Below are 14,841 nucleotides of genomic sequence, written 5' to 3' on the forward strand. Positions count from 1 at the left end.
CCTACTGTGCTGTCAAACACTAGAACCTTCTAGTGTTTCTTCTATCCACCTGTATTTCTGAATCCATTAACCAGCCTGTCTTCATCCCCCTGCCCTTCTCAGCTTCTGGCAACCCCTGTTCTGCTGTCCACCTCCTTGAGACCAGCTCTTTCTACTCCCCACATATAAGAGAGTACATGTAACGTTTGTCTTTCCATGCCTGGTGTATTTCACTTAACAGAATATCCTCTGGGCTCATCCATGTTGCTGCAGGTGAACCGATTTCATTACTTTTTATGGCCGAATAACATTCCATCCATATTCCATATAACATTCCATATAGATATGCAATATTTTATGTATGCATTTATTTAATTTAACTCTATATCTTGGCTGTTATGACTAGTGCTACAATAAATATAGGAGTATAGATGTCTCTTCTAGGTACTGATTTCTTGTTTTGTTTTTTTTTCTTTTTTTTAAGACAGGGTCTCACTCTGTTGCCCAGGTTGCATTGCATGATCATGACTGACTGCATGTAGCCTCAACCTCCTGGGCTCAAGAAGTCCTCCCACCTCAGCCTCCTAAGTAGCTGGTAGCACAGGTGCACACTGCCACACCTGGCTAATTATTTATTTATTTATTTATTGAGACAGAGTCTCGCTCTGTCGCCCAGGCTGGAGTGCAGTGGTGCGATCTCGGCTCACTGCAAGCTCCACCTCCTGGGTTCATGCCATTCTCCTGTCTCAGCCTCCCAAGTAGCCGGGACTATAGGGGCCCGCCACCACACCTGGCTAATTTTTTTGTATTTTTAGTAGAGACGGGGTTTCACCATGTTAGCCAGGATGGTCCCAATCTCCTGACCTCGTGATCCACCCGCCTTGGCCTCCCAAAGTGCTGGGATTACAGGTGTGAGCCACCACTCCCGGCCTAATGTTTTAATTTTTAAATTATTATTTATTTATTTTTGAGACAGGGTTTCAGTCCTATCGCCCAGGCTGGAGTGCAGTGGCACGATCTCGGCTCACTGTAACTTCCACCTCCAGGATCAAACAATTCTGCCTCAGCCTCCCGAGTAATTGGGACGACAGGTGCATACCACCACGTCCAGCTAATTTTTTGTACTTTTTGTAGAGACAGGGTCTCGCCGTGTTGCTCAGGGTGGTCTCTAACTCCTGAACTCAAGTGATCCTCCTGCCTCTTTCTCCCACAGTGCTCACATACAGGTGTGGGCCACTGTACCTGACCATTTTTTCTCTTTTGGATATATACCCAGCAGTGACGTTGCCTGATCTTATGATAGTTCTATTTTCAGTTTTTTGAGGAACCTGCATGCTGTTATCCATAGAGGCTGTACTAATTTAGATTCCCACCAACAGTGTACGAGTTCCCCTTTCTCTATATCCTTGGCAGCATCTCTTTTTTTTTTTTTTTTGGTCTTTTAAAAATTATTTTATTTGTATTCATTTTTATTTTATATGTATGTATGTATGTATGTATTTATTTTTTATTTTTATTTTTTTTGAGACAGAGTCTTGCTCTGTTGCCCAGGCTGGAGTGCAGCGGCTCACTGCAAGCTCCCCTTCCAGGGTTCACGCCATTCTCCTGCCTCAGCCTCCTGAGTAGCTGGGACTACAGGCGCCCGCCACCACGCCCGGCTAATTTTTTTTTGTAATTTTTAGTAGAGACGGGGTTTCACTGTGTTAGCCAGGATGGTCTTGATCTCCTGACCTCATGATCCGGCCACCTTGGTCTCCCAAAGTGCTGGGATTATAGGCGTGAGCCACCGCGCCCGGCCAATTTTTTTTTCTTTTAAGATTATTTTATTTTTTGTAGAGGAGTGGTTTCACTATGTTGCCCAGGCATGTCTTGAACTCCTGGGCTCAAGTGATCCTCCCACCCCAGCCTCCCAAAGTGTTGGGATTACAGTTACAGGTGTGAGCCACTATGCCCAGCCTTTTTGTCTTTTGATAATAACCCTTTAACTGGGGTGAGATGCTATCTCATTGGGTTTTGATTTGCATTTCTCCTATTACTAGTGATATTGAAGGATTATTATTTTTAATAACAGGTTTATTGAAATATAATTTACATACCATAAAGTTTACCCTTTAAAAATATTTTAGGCCAAGTGTGGTGGCTCATGCTTGTAATGCCACACTTCGGGAGGCCAAGGCAGGCGGATCACTTGAACTCAGGGGTTCAAGACCAGTTTGGGCAACATAGTGAAACCCCATCTCTACAAAAAATATAAAAATTAGCCAACTGTGGTGGTGTGCACCTGTAGTCCCAGCTACTTGGGAGTTTGAGACAGGAGGATTGCTTGAGCTCAGGAGGCGGAGGTTGCAGTGAGCTGAGATCACACCACTGCACTCCAACCTCAGCAACAAAGTGAGACCCTGTCTCAAAAAACAAACTAACAAACATTAAAATAAAGTATTTTAAAGTGGTTTTTGGTATACTTACAGACTTACGCAACCATCTTCACTATCTAATTTCAGAACCTTTTCATTATCCCCAAATGAAACCCAGTATGCATTAGCAGTCATTACCCATTTTCCCCTTCCTCCCAGCCCCTGGCAACCACTAATCTACTTTTCATCTCTTTGGATTTGCCTATTCTGGACATTATACATAAATGTAGCCACATAATATGTGGCCTTTTGTGACTAGCTTCTTTCATTAAGCATAATGTTTTCAAGGTTCATGCATGTTGCAACATCTAGCAGTAGTTTATTCCCTTTTTTTGTTTTTTTAATTTTTTTTTTTTTTTTTTTTTTTTTTTTGGAGGCAAGGTCTCACTCTGTCACCCAGGCTGGGGTGCAGTAGTGCTATCATAGGTCACTACTGCCTTCAGCTCCTGGGCCCGAGGGATCCTTCCACCTCAGCCTCCCATGTAGCTGGGTCTACAGGTGCATGCCACCATGCCTCACTAATTTTAAAAATTTTTTTGTAGAGATGGGGTCTTATTATCTTGCCAAGGTTGGTCTCAAACCTGCCAAGCAATCTCAAACCACTTGACCTCAAGTGATCCTCCCACCTCAGCCTCCCAAAGTGCTGGGGTTATAGGCATGAGCCACCACACCTGGTCTTCATTTCTTTTTATTGCCAATATCATTCTATTATATAGATATACCACATGTATCTATTCATCAGTTGATGGATATTTGGGTTGTTTCTACTTTTTGGTTATTAATAATCCTGCTGTGGGCGTCCATCTACCTATTTTTGTGTGGATATATGTTTTCACTTTTCTTGAGTCTCTACCTAGAAGTGAAATGGCTGGGTGATACGATAACTCATTGTTTAACATTTGAGGAACTGTCAAACTGTTTTCCAAAGTGGCTGTACCATTCTACATTCCCAGCAGCAGCGTATGACAGTTTCAGCTTCTCCAATGCCCTCCTCAATGCCTTTGACTGTCCATCCTTTCCTAGATGGGGTAGGGAGGCAGTCTCACTGTTGCTCAGACTGGAGTACAGTGGCATGGTCATAGCTCACTGCAGCCTTGAATTCTGGACTTACAGGATCCTCCTGCCTCAGCCTCCTGGGGAAATACAATTCAAAACCACAATGAGATACCACTTCATACCTACTAGGATGGCTCCAGTCAAAAGAATGGACAGGCTGGGTGCGGTGGCTCACTCCTGTAATCCCAGCACTTTGGGAGGCCGAGGTGGGCGGATCACTTGAGGTCAGGAGTTCAAGACCGGCCTGGACAACATGGTGAAATCCTGTCTCTACTAAAATACAAAAAGATTAGCCAAATGTGGTGGCGGGCATTCCAGCTATTCAGGGGACTGAGGCAAGAGAATCACTTGAACCCAGGAGGTGGAGGTTGCAGTGAGCTGAGATTGCACTACTGCCCTCTAGCCTGGGCAACAGAATGAGACTAAGTCTTAAAAAAAAAAAAAAGGATGGACAGAGTCAGGCATGGTGCCTCACCCCTGTAATCCCAGCAGTTTGAGAGTCCAAGGCAGGTGGATCTGTTCAGCTCAGGATTCGAGACCAGCCTGGGCGACATGGTGAAACCCTGTCTCCATAAAAAATACAAAAATTGGGCACAGTGGCTCACGCCTGTAATCCCAACACTTCGCGAGGCCGAGGCGGGTGGGTCACGAGGTCAGGACTTTGAGACCAGTTTGACCAACATGGTGAAACCCCGTCTCTACTAAAAATACAAAAATTAGCCAGGTGTGGTGGTGCGTGTCTGTAATCCCAGCTACTCGGAAGGCTGAAGCAGGAGAATCGCTTGAACCCGGGAGGTGGAGGTTGCAGTGAGCCAAGATCGTGCCACTGCACTCCAGCCTGGGTGACAGAGAGAGACTCTGTCTCAAAATTAAAAGAAAAATCAACTCCTCAAACATCCACCCTTTTTGGCTTCTTCCCTTCCATAATCATGAACGATCTTCCCTATTTTGAAAACCGTATTGTCTGACTTTGCTGCCAGCTCTGTCATCTGATTTTCCCCCTTCCTCTCAAGGTTAGACTTCTCCAGAAAGGGTGCTGCCCTCATTTCCTCAGCACACCCGTCTCCTCCAGCCCCCGCTGTCTGCCCTCTGCTCACACAATGGCAGTTCCCAGTGGTTTCCTAGCTGCTGAAGTCAGTGGGATTTTTTTCAGTGCCCTCTGGCTGCTCTGCCGCATTCGAGGCCATCACTCTCCCCTTATCCCCCCTGCAGCCTCCATGACCATCTCCTCCTCTGGCGTCTATTTTGCTGCTCTCATGTGTTGCCTGTGGCCATTCACACTCTCCCTGGATATCTTGTTTGTATCTCCAGCTCTCACACTCACAAATGTCTGTAAATTGTATTTACAGATCCTTGTTTCTAACTGCCCAATAGAATGTACCTGTGTATCCTTTAACATCCCCAATCCAACATTCAAACCCAGACTGCTCTCCCACTGTGTCCAGAATTGGTGGGTTCTTGGTCTCACTGACTGTAAGAATGAAGCTGTGGACCCTCGCGGTGAGTGTTATAGTTTTTAAAGATGGTGTGTCCGGAGTTTGTTTCTTTAGATGTTCAGATATGTACGGAGTTTCTTCCTTCTGGTGGGTTCATGATCTTGCTGGCTTCAGGAGTGAAGCTGCAGACTTTTGTAGTGAGTGTTACAGCTCATAAAGGCAGTGTAGACCCAAAGAGTGAGCAGCAGCAAGATTTATTGTGAAGAGCGAAAGAACAAAGCTTCCACAGTGTGGAAAGGGGACCTGAGCAGGTTGCCACTGCTGGCTCCAGCAGCCTGCTTTTATTCCCCTTATCTGACCCCACCCACATCCTGCTGATTGGTCCATTTCACAGGGAGCTGATTGATCCGTTTTACAGAGAGCTGATTGGTGCATTTACAATCCTTTAGCTAGACACAGAGCACTGATTGGTGTGTTTACAAACCTTGAGCTAGACACAGGGTGGTGATTGGTGCGTTTATAATCCCTGAGCTATACACAGAGTGCTGATTGGTGCATCCACAAACCCCGAGCTAGACACAGAGTGCTGATTGGTGCATACACAATCCTCCAGCTAGACATAAAAGTTCTCCAAGTCCCCACCCAAGTCAGGAGCCCAGCTGGCTTCGCCTAGTGGATGCTGAGCCGCAGGCGGAGCTGCCGGTCAGTCCCATGCGGCCGCCCACAGTCCTCAGCCCTTGGGCAGTAGATGGTACTGGGCACCTCAGAACAGGGGGTGGCACCCATCAGGGGAGGCTCGGGCTGTGTGGGAGCCCACGGCCTTGTGGGGGTGAGACTCAGGCATGGCGGGCTGCAGGGCTGGGGGACCTGGCACACACTCCTCAGTTGCCCGTCCAGGTGCTAATCCCCTCACTGCCCAGGGCCGGTGTTGCCAGCCGGCTGCTCCAAGTGCAGGGCCCACCCAGCCCACACCCACCCGAAACTCGCGCTGGCCCGCGAGCGCTGTGCGCAGCCTCAGTTCCCACCCACGACTCTCCCGCTACACCTCCTTGCAAGTAGAGGGAGCCGGCTCTGGCCTCGTCAGCCCAGAGAGGGGCTCCCACAGTGCAGTGGCGAGCTGAAGGGCTCCTCAAGCGCTCCCAGAGTGGACGCCGAAGCCGAGGAGGTGCTGAGAGCGAGCTAGGGCCGCTAGCACGTTGTCACCACTCTCCCATAGCAACATCCCCAATTCAACATTCAAACCCAGACCGCTCTCCCACAGCACAGCATGGTCTTTGCTGCTCTTTTTCCTTTTCTGTTCTTTTCTCTTTTTTGATAAGGAGTCTCACTCTTTCACCCAGGCTGGAGTGCAGCAGCGCAATCTCGGCTCACTGCAACCTCCGCCTCCTGAGTTCAAGTAATTCTCCTGCCTCAGCCTCCCAAGTAGCTGGGTTTACAGGTGCCCACCACCATACGCAGCTGATTTTTGTATTTTTTAGTAGAAATGGGGTTTCACAATGTTGGCCAGGCTGGTCTCGAACTCCTGACCTCAGATGATCTGCCCTCCTCAGCTTCCCAAAGTGCAGGGATTGCAGGCATGAGCCACCATGCCCAACCCTAAAGTGGACTTTTTACACAATCCAATCCCCTCTTAGCTTGTGGGAGGGGAACAAGGCCTCAAACAGTTAAATACTTGCACAGAGACACACGACTAACGCCAGAGTTGAAAACCCTTCTCCCGTGCTCTTTCTGCCACACCAAGCAGCGTCTCAGCGACTTTCGTGCTTTCGGCTGCTGTTGTGATACATAATCGTAGACCGCCACATTTTCATATTTGAGTACTTGGCCAATCTAGACAATTATAAGGTTTTATATTTCTCATGTATCGGTGAGCTCCCTTTTGTGTCTAATTTGGGAGTTATTACATAGTTTGTGCTCAAGAAATACGTAATGGATGAATCAAATGAGATACGATTACGTTACAGGTTTTCTCTGCTTAGGGCTTCGCCCAGTGCAGGGCAAATGGAGGCGCACACTCAGAAGATATTTAGTGGTTGAATAGTAACGGGGCATCGCTAAATATCAGGCTGAGGTGTTGGGACTCTCTTAAGTATTGGGGAGCCCCGCTACCAGTTCTGGGCAGAAGAGTAAAATCAGGAAAGCGGCATTTTGGAAAAGTTAAATCAGTGGCAGCAGAAGGAAGACATGGGGAGGCAAGAGCTCCAGGAGGGAGGACATGAGGGATTGGTCTGAGGTGGCAGACAAGCCAGGCACATTTTGAAGGGAGAAAGGACGGGGTGGCTGTGACACAGGAAAGGGAGGAGGAGGAGGATTAGGCAGAGACTAGACCATGGTGGGAAAGGGGTGCTGCTATTGAAACATGCAGCATCTGGGTGGGGAGAGGGTAAGAGATCACAACCAGAGTGTCACGTGCGGGACCCCATCTTGCTTCTCTGAATCACCCTTTCCAGTAGGAGTTTTCAGGAAACCAACTTGAAACCCATTAAATGTCGATATCTGAACCCAGGGTGTCTGACCTCAAATATTCCTTCATCCCTCAGTGCCACCCAAACATGGGGGAAGGAGACAGTTTGGGAGTCAAGGTTACAAAATTAAAATGTACTTACAGTAATTTGAGTTGATGGTGACAGATCATTACAGCTCTAACAGACCCACGGTATTTTCCCTCTTAGATTAGGAGTGTTCAGAAAATTATGACCATAGGTCCTTTTTCCTGTCTCCCTCCATCTCAGAAAGAACTACAGTTTGATTCAAGGAAGGACTTCGCAGCAGTCAGTTCAGAGGCCTCAGAATGGATGAGTTCTTCTGTTGGGCAGCGCTGTGGGGAACTCTGTGGTCTTTGAGCCTCTGGTCTAGAACTGAAGATGGATGAGATGACTTTTTTCAGGTTACTTCCAGCTCTCAGGGTCAGGAAGACCTCTTGTTAGCCATCCGCACTGTGGTGACAGCACCTCTCTTTCCTGTGGATCCTACTGTGTTTTACACCTATTAAATATTTTTTTTAGCTGTGCATGCTGGGTTATGCCTATAATATTAATGTGTTGGGAGGCTGAGGTGGGAGGACTGCTTGAGCCCAGGAGACTGAGGCTGCAGTGAGCTATGATTGTACCACTGCATCCAGCCTGGGTGACAGAGTTAGACCCAGTCTCAAAAGAAAAAAAAAAAAAGAGCCATCATTCTGCAGGAGGTGCAGGAGTGTGGACAATACTGGGCTATATGTCTCTTCAGCTTGCAGCTCCACCTCCCAACTTCTTTCTCTCAAAAAAAAAAAAAAAAAGTTCTGCCAGGAGGGTGTGGGTGGCCTCCGACAGTAGCTGTGTTACTGAGGCCAGGCCTGCCTGCTCTTGGCCCAGGGGCAGGATGAGCCTCTTTAGCGGCTTTGTTCGAGCCCTTAGGGCCCTCTCCTCCTGGTACTGCTTGGCTCAGAAAAGTAGGAATGGAAAGTTCTCCCCTCTCAGAGGCCCTTTCTCACCATCACCTGCTCACTCCCTCCCTCCAGGTCCCTCTGCTCCCGATTGCTCAAACCCTGGCCTGGAAGCCCTCAGTGTCAGGGGGACTGGGAAGAGGGAAGGACAAAAGGATGGTGGCCCTCAAATTCCTGCTCCCTGCTAGCCTTCCTCATCCCTGCTTTTAAGAAGTAAGATAGGCCGGGCGCAGTGGCTCAAGCCTGTAATCCCAGCACTTTGGGAGGCCGAGACGGGTGGATCACGAGGTCAGGAGATTGAGACCATCCTGGCTAACACGGTGAAACCCCATCTCTACTAAAAAATACAAAAAACTAGCCGGGCGAGGTGGCGGACGCCTGTAGTTCCAGCTACTCGGGAGGCTGAGGCAGGAGAATGGCGTAAACCCGGGAGGCGGAGCTTGCAGTGAGCAGAGATCTGGCCACTGCACCCCAGCCTGGGCAACAGAGCCAGACTCCGTCTCAAAAAAAAAAAAAAAAGATAATAAGAATGGTCATTAACTTTTATTGGGCACACACTCTGGTGCCAGGAACCATCTGAAGCATTTGATGGGCATTTCTCCACTTAAAATGTGAATACCAACCCCAGAGGCAGGTTCTCGGGTACCCTTATTTTGCAGATGAGGATACAGACGCAGTTTCTCAGTGGATTTGAAATCGGGAACATGTCTTTGAAAAGCTATCTGGGCTCTGACTTCCACGTTCTTTCACTTCTATTTTTTTTTCTTCTTCCCCGAGATAGAGTCTCGCTCTGTTGCCCAGGCTGGACTGCAGTGGCACAGTCTCAGTTCACTGCAACCTCCGTCTCCCGGGTTCACGTCATTCTCCTGCCTCAACCTCCCGAGTAGTTGGGACTACAGGCGCCGCCACCATGCCCAGCTAATTTTTTGTATTTTTAGTAGAGACGGGGTTTCACTGTGTTAGCCAGGATGGTCTCGATCTCCTGACCTTGTGATCTGCCCGCCTCGGCCTCCCGAAGTGCTGGGATTACAGGCGTGAGCCACCACGCCCGGCCACTCACTTCTTCCAACTTTTCCCATAGAACGTTCACTCTGAACCAATCCGGGAAAAGGGCAGCTAGCCACCAGGGTTCCCGCTGCGTGCCCTCCTGATATACTGGTGTTTGCTCTCATATCTTCACTGGATACCACTTTCCCCCTCTCTAGCTCTGTAATCCTTTTCTAAAGTCCTGATGTAGTATTCTTCTGTCTCCCTCCTGTCCCCTGCCCCAGGACCCTGCTGGGATCTTTGAGCTTGTGGAGGTGGTCGGCAATGGAACCTACGGACAGGTGTACAAGGTGAGACGAATGGTGCGGAAGTGTGACCTCCATATCTGCAGGGCACTTTTGGGAGGAGTGGAAGGAAGTAGGTTCCTGGTCTGCAGGTCTGAGGGGGGCTATGGGAGATGCCAGAGGCCCTGGAAAGGTAGAGAGGGGGAGAGGAAAGAGCACCCAGGAGGGGAGGCACTGTTGATGCCTCTCCCTGCCTGCCTGAGTGCAGAGCCAGTCCCGGAAGTGGTGGGAACAGGCCAGAAGCCAGGAAGGGTGGCTTGCAGCAGTGAGAGCAGGCAGAAGGGCATACGGCCTTGTGTGTCAGAACTCTCCTGGGATTCAGAGAGAGCTAAGGCCAGAGGTGTGGGTTTGGCCTCTCCCCGGACCACAAAGAGACCCAGGACTTTGAGGTAGTGAGACCTAATGGGTGGCCTTCTGCAGAGGGGAAGTGGCCTCTGCTCCCACAGCTGGTCTGCTGGAGCCAGAGCTCAGGCTTTCTGCTTTTGAGCTGCCTCTGTCCCTGACAGAAGTGGCCTGTTCTCAGCCACCGATGGTAGCTTTTAGGTTGGTCAGCCCAGCCCTCCCGTGTGGCCTGACCACTGCTCACATTCGCATGTGGGGAGCCGCTGCAGCGGGGAGTGAGGATGCTCAGGGTGAATGCTGCCTCTTACTGGAGCCCCTTGGGACCCGTGGCTTTTTCATCTCCAGACAGAGTGCTTGATACTGTCACAAGTCTCTTCTGCATCTCTAGCCCCGTGTTTCCTGTGTCACTGAGACCACCTGCCCTTCTCTTACGCTCCTTCTCTTGCAAACTTTGGGGAAACAGGCACCCCACCCACAGTCTCTTGCCTTGTTGTTGCCATGGGAATAGTGGTGCCATGTGCTTCTGCGTCTCTGGACCTGGGGTTTTGAATGGCTAAGGATAAAAATAACCCATGGGCTGGCAAAGCCAATCCATCCCCACGAGGGGCCACCTTCCTCCACTCCGCTCCTCCCCAGGAAGCCTTTGGGCTTTCCTCTCCAAGCCTTAGATGCTCCCACTAGGAATTTCAGAAAGATGTTGGGGGAGGAGGTCAATGACTGGGACACACTCGAAGAGGAAGTTTTTTCCCACTCGGACTGGTGACGGTGGCGGGAGCATTAGCCAACCAGTCGGCTGGCCCCTCTGTGTTTCTCTAAGTTCCCTAAAATCTCAGCTCTGTCTCTGCTCTTTCCCTATCGACAAGAATAAAAAGCTGTGTGGGTGAAGTTGATTCTAGGAGAGGCCTCCTGTCCAGAGTTGGTGAGTCAGGCAAGCACCCCAACATTTTGTCTTGCTTAGGAGAAGAGGGTGAGGCAAAGCCCCTCCCTCCCCAGCCTCCTCCTCCTCCCTCCATCCTGCATTAGGATGGAGAAGTATCTTTCCCGCCCTGCTCTAACTTTCAGACTGTAAAGTCCAAGCCAGAGAGGCTGGAACAGAACATAAGTGTTTCTGACGCATCTGTCTTGAGTTTTTCTGGGAGGAGACCCTTCACCTTTATTGAGCCTGTAACTTGGAAGTCCACTGTAGGTGGTTTTTCTGTTGACCATGATGGCTCAGGAGCGCTCTGCCTCTGTCCACTCCCGTGAGCAGCACGTTCACTGAGGTGTGTAGCCACAATGAGGGGTACTTTATTTATTTATTTATTTTTTTGAGACAGAGTCTCGCTTTGTCCCCCAGGCTGGAGTGCAGTGGCCTGGTCTTGGCTCACCTCCCAGGTTTAAGCAATTCTCCTGCCTCAGCCTCTTGAGTAGCTAGGATTACAGGCGCCCGCCACCACACCCGGATAATTTTTGTATTTTTAGTAGAGACGGGGTTTCTCCATGTTGGCCAGGCTGGTCTCGAACTCCTGGTCTCAAGTGATCCGCCTGCTTCGGCCTCCCAAAGTGTTGGGATTACAGGCATGAGCCACAGCGCCCGGCCAAGGGGCACTTTGTAAGACAGAAAACAGTCAAAAGTTGTGTCTCCCAGAGTCAAGCCCTCAGAACGTTCCGCTCTCTGAGCATAGACTCAGATCCCTCTGTCCTGCAGGGTCGGCATGTCAAGACTGGGCAGCTGGCTGCCATCAAGGTCATGGATGTCACCGAGGTAGGGAGTGGAGCTGGGCAGTGGGAGGGTTGGATCTCCGAGAAGGGAGTGTGGGGGGAGTCTCAGGGCTCAGCTCCTCCCATTTGCCTAGGATGAGGAAGAAGAGATCAAACAGGAGATCAACATGCTGAAAAAATACTCTCACCACCGCAACATTGCCACCTACTATGGAGCCTTCATCAAGAAGAGCCCCCCAGGAAACGATGACCAGCTCTGGGTGAGAAACGCCCCCCTGCCTGCCCTCCCCGCATGCCCTGTCTCTGGGCCGTTCACTAGGACTTGGTATCAGTGCCCAGCATCTGTCCTCGCCAGCTACCCTCCCTCCGGTCTACCCAGCCTCCCCGTCCCCGGACCCAGAGGAGCCTCCTGCCTCAAGGATGGCCCCGCACTCCAGCCCCCATGAATTGCAGCCTCTCAGTCTTTGAGTGTTTTGTGGGGAGGGGTCCTGGCGTTTGCCCCAACTCTTCCTCTAACCAGTATCTCACACTGTGTGATCAGCTCTTAATAAGCAAATATAATCCTGGCAAAGGCTAGAGAGACCGTGGGGAGGCCGTCCATCAGTTTTCCTGCCTTTGAGCACAGCTCCTGGGAAAGCAACAGAACCAAAATATTTGTGGGAGATAACAGAGCCCAGATCCCTCCCAGCACCCCCACACGCTACAGTGCACCCAGCCCTTCTGGGTCACCATTCAAACCAGAGCCTGCTGCGGAGCTTGGGGCCTCCCCCAAATTCCTCCTGCCTGTCCCAGAACATTCCTAAAAGCCATTCCCCTCCCTAGCCTGGGCACTGGTGCTGACATGTTCCCCCAGCCTCACCCTTTGTGGTACTGAGCCCAGTCCCTGAGGATGGAGCAGCAGGGAGTGTGGCAATGGCTGTCGGGAATTTTGGCACTGACGCCAGGTCTCCCCTCCCAGCAGCCATTCAGACGACAAGCACTTACTAAGCACTTCTGTATAGACAAGCATGAGCCATGGTCCTGGCCTCCAAGGCCCTTTGGCTTTTTGGGAACACACACACTCATGCACACAAAGAAAGGGAGAAAGGTGACAGGGGGGTGTACCTGCCAGGTGTGTGTGGTGGAGATCGTGTCTGGCTAGAGGCATTAGTGGCCGGGCGCCCCCTTCTGGACCTGTTAGGCACAGGTCCTCCCCTCCTCTCACTGTGCTCTGCTCTCCAAGGAGTAGGCACATGCAAATTACTTTTATTGCATATGCAAATATATGTGTCCATCCAACCTTCTCCTGCATTGGATGTGGCTTTTAGTAAAAACGTGGACAAGCATGCTGATTCCCAGAAAGCCTGGTTGAAGCCATCTTCTCTGCCTCCGGGTCTCAGCTGCTCTCCCTGGGAGGTGCAGACCCAGAGACCTCCTCATCTCCTGGGCTTGTTACTCTTTGTTCTGGAGGAGTTTCTCTCAGGGTCTTCCCAGGTTCCCTGCTGCAGCTGTCTGGATAGACCCTACGCACTCTTTCTGTCTCTAGCAGACCTGGAGAATCACTGATTCTTAGTCCCTTTTCTGCTTCTAAGTCAGGGACTGGCAAACTTTTTCTGTGAAGGGCCAGACAGTAAATATTTTAGGCTTTGCAGGTCATATTTGCTGTCCCAGCTGCTCAATTCTGTTGTACCACGAAAGCAGCAATAGACAGTACATAAACGAATGAGCATGGCTATACCCCCAACACCTTCACTGAGGTCACTCACATTTGAATGTTTTTTCATTTTCACATATCATAAAATATGATTCCTTTTTTTCTTTTTTCCCACAACCATTTAACAATGTAAAAACCAGGCCGGACGCAAAGGCTCAAGCCTGTAATCCCAGCACTTTGGGAGGCTGAGGTGGGTGAATCATACGAGGTCAGGAGTTCAAGACTAGCCTGGTCAACACACTGAAACTGTCTCTACTAAAAATACAAAAATTAACCGGGGTGTGGTGGCAGGTGCCTGTGGTCCCAGCTACTTGGGAGGCTGAGGCAGGAGAATCGCTTGAACCTGGGAGGCGGAGGTTGCAGTGAGCCGACATTGTGCCACTGCACTCCACTCTGGACGACAGAGTAAGACTCTGTCTCAAAAAAAAAAAAAAAAAAAAAAAGGTAAAAACCATTCTTGACTTGCTGACTGTACAGAAGCAGGCCTTGGTCCAGTCCCTGATCCAAAGCGGTAGTTCTTTTTTTTTTTTTTTTTGAGACAGAGTCTCGCTCTGTCGCCCAGGCTGAAGTGCAGTGGCGCGATCTCGGCTCACTGCAACCTCTGCCTCCCAGGTTTAAGCGATTCTCCTGCCTCAGCCTCCTGAGTAGCTGGGATTACAGGCACCCACCACCATGCCTGGCTAATTTTTTGTATTTTTAGTAGAGATGGGGTTTCACCGTGTTAGCCAGGATGGTCTTGAACTTCTGATCTCGTGATCCACCTGCCTCAGCCTCCCAAAGTGTTGGGATTACAGGCGTGAGCCACCGCACCCAGCCGTAAAGCAGTAGTTCCTAACCGCTTTAAGGTTTGGAATCCCAATGAGAATCTGATGAAAGTACTAGACCCTTCCTCAAGGAAAACGCATATACCTGCATCATTTTGTCTACAGTTTCAGGGATTCATTGGGCTCCTACCCTGATCCCAGCCCCACCTGCCAGTTCTGTATTCCTTCTCTCTTTCCCTCTTTTTTTTTTTTTCTTTTTTTGAGACGGAGTCTTGCTCACCATGTTGGCCAGGCTAGTCTTGAACTCCTGACCTAAGGTAATCTGCCTGCCTCAGCCTCCCAAAGTGCTGGGATGACAGGCGTGAGCCACCGCACCCAGCCTTTTTCCCTCTCTCTCGACTTCAGGAAACCCTGTGGCCTTTGTGAGGCTTCTGTGGCCCTTGCTTTCCAGCTCATACCAGTTCTAGCCCCAAGGTCTCTGGTCCTTCTCCAGGAGTCTAGCAGGGGATTGGGGCGGGGGTTGGGGGGCTTGTCTGACTGATACTTTTCCTTTCCGTACCTTCCTGGGATCCTAGCTGGTGATGGAGTTCTGTGGTGCTGGTTCAGTGACTGACCTGGTAAAGAACACGAAAGGAAACGCCCTGAAGGAGGACTGTATCGCCTATATCTGCAGGGAGATCCTCAGGGTGAGCTCCAGGCCC

General features: G+C 50.1%; 1 protein-coding gene across 19 annotated transcripts in view; it reads left to right on the top strand.

The window, feature by feature from the left end:
• The window catches only part of MINK1 (misshapen like kinase 1), a 66,529-nt gene that overhangs the window by 38,062 nt on the left and 13,626 nt on the right, over positions 1-14,841 (top strand). For 17 of the 19 annotated variants that reach the window (XM_008009971.3, XM_008009974.3, XM_008009976.3 and 14 more), the window contains exons 2-5: positions 9,581-9,646; positions 11,670-11,726; positions 11,818-11,943; positions 14,716-14,826. In XM_008009971.3, coding sequence (XP_008008162.1) covers positions 9,581-9,646; positions 11,670-11,726; positions 11,818-11,943; positions 14,716-14,826 — 360 coding nt within the window. Of the gene's footprint in view, positions 1-9,580; positions 9,647-11,669; positions 11,727-11,799; positions 11,944-14,715; positions 14,827-14,841 lie in introns of those variants that run through there. The other 2 variants (XM_037987424.2, XM_073004611.1) reach the window with 2 other exon arrangements.

This window comes from Chlorocebus sabaeus, chromosome 16, assembly GCF_047675955.1.
Source record: "Chlorocebus sabaeus isolate Y175 chromosome 16, mChlSab1.0.hap1, whole genome shotgun sequence".
Lineage (NCBI taxonomy): Eukaryota > Metazoa > Chordata > Mammalia > Primates > Cercopithecidae > Chlorocebus > Chlorocebus sabaeus.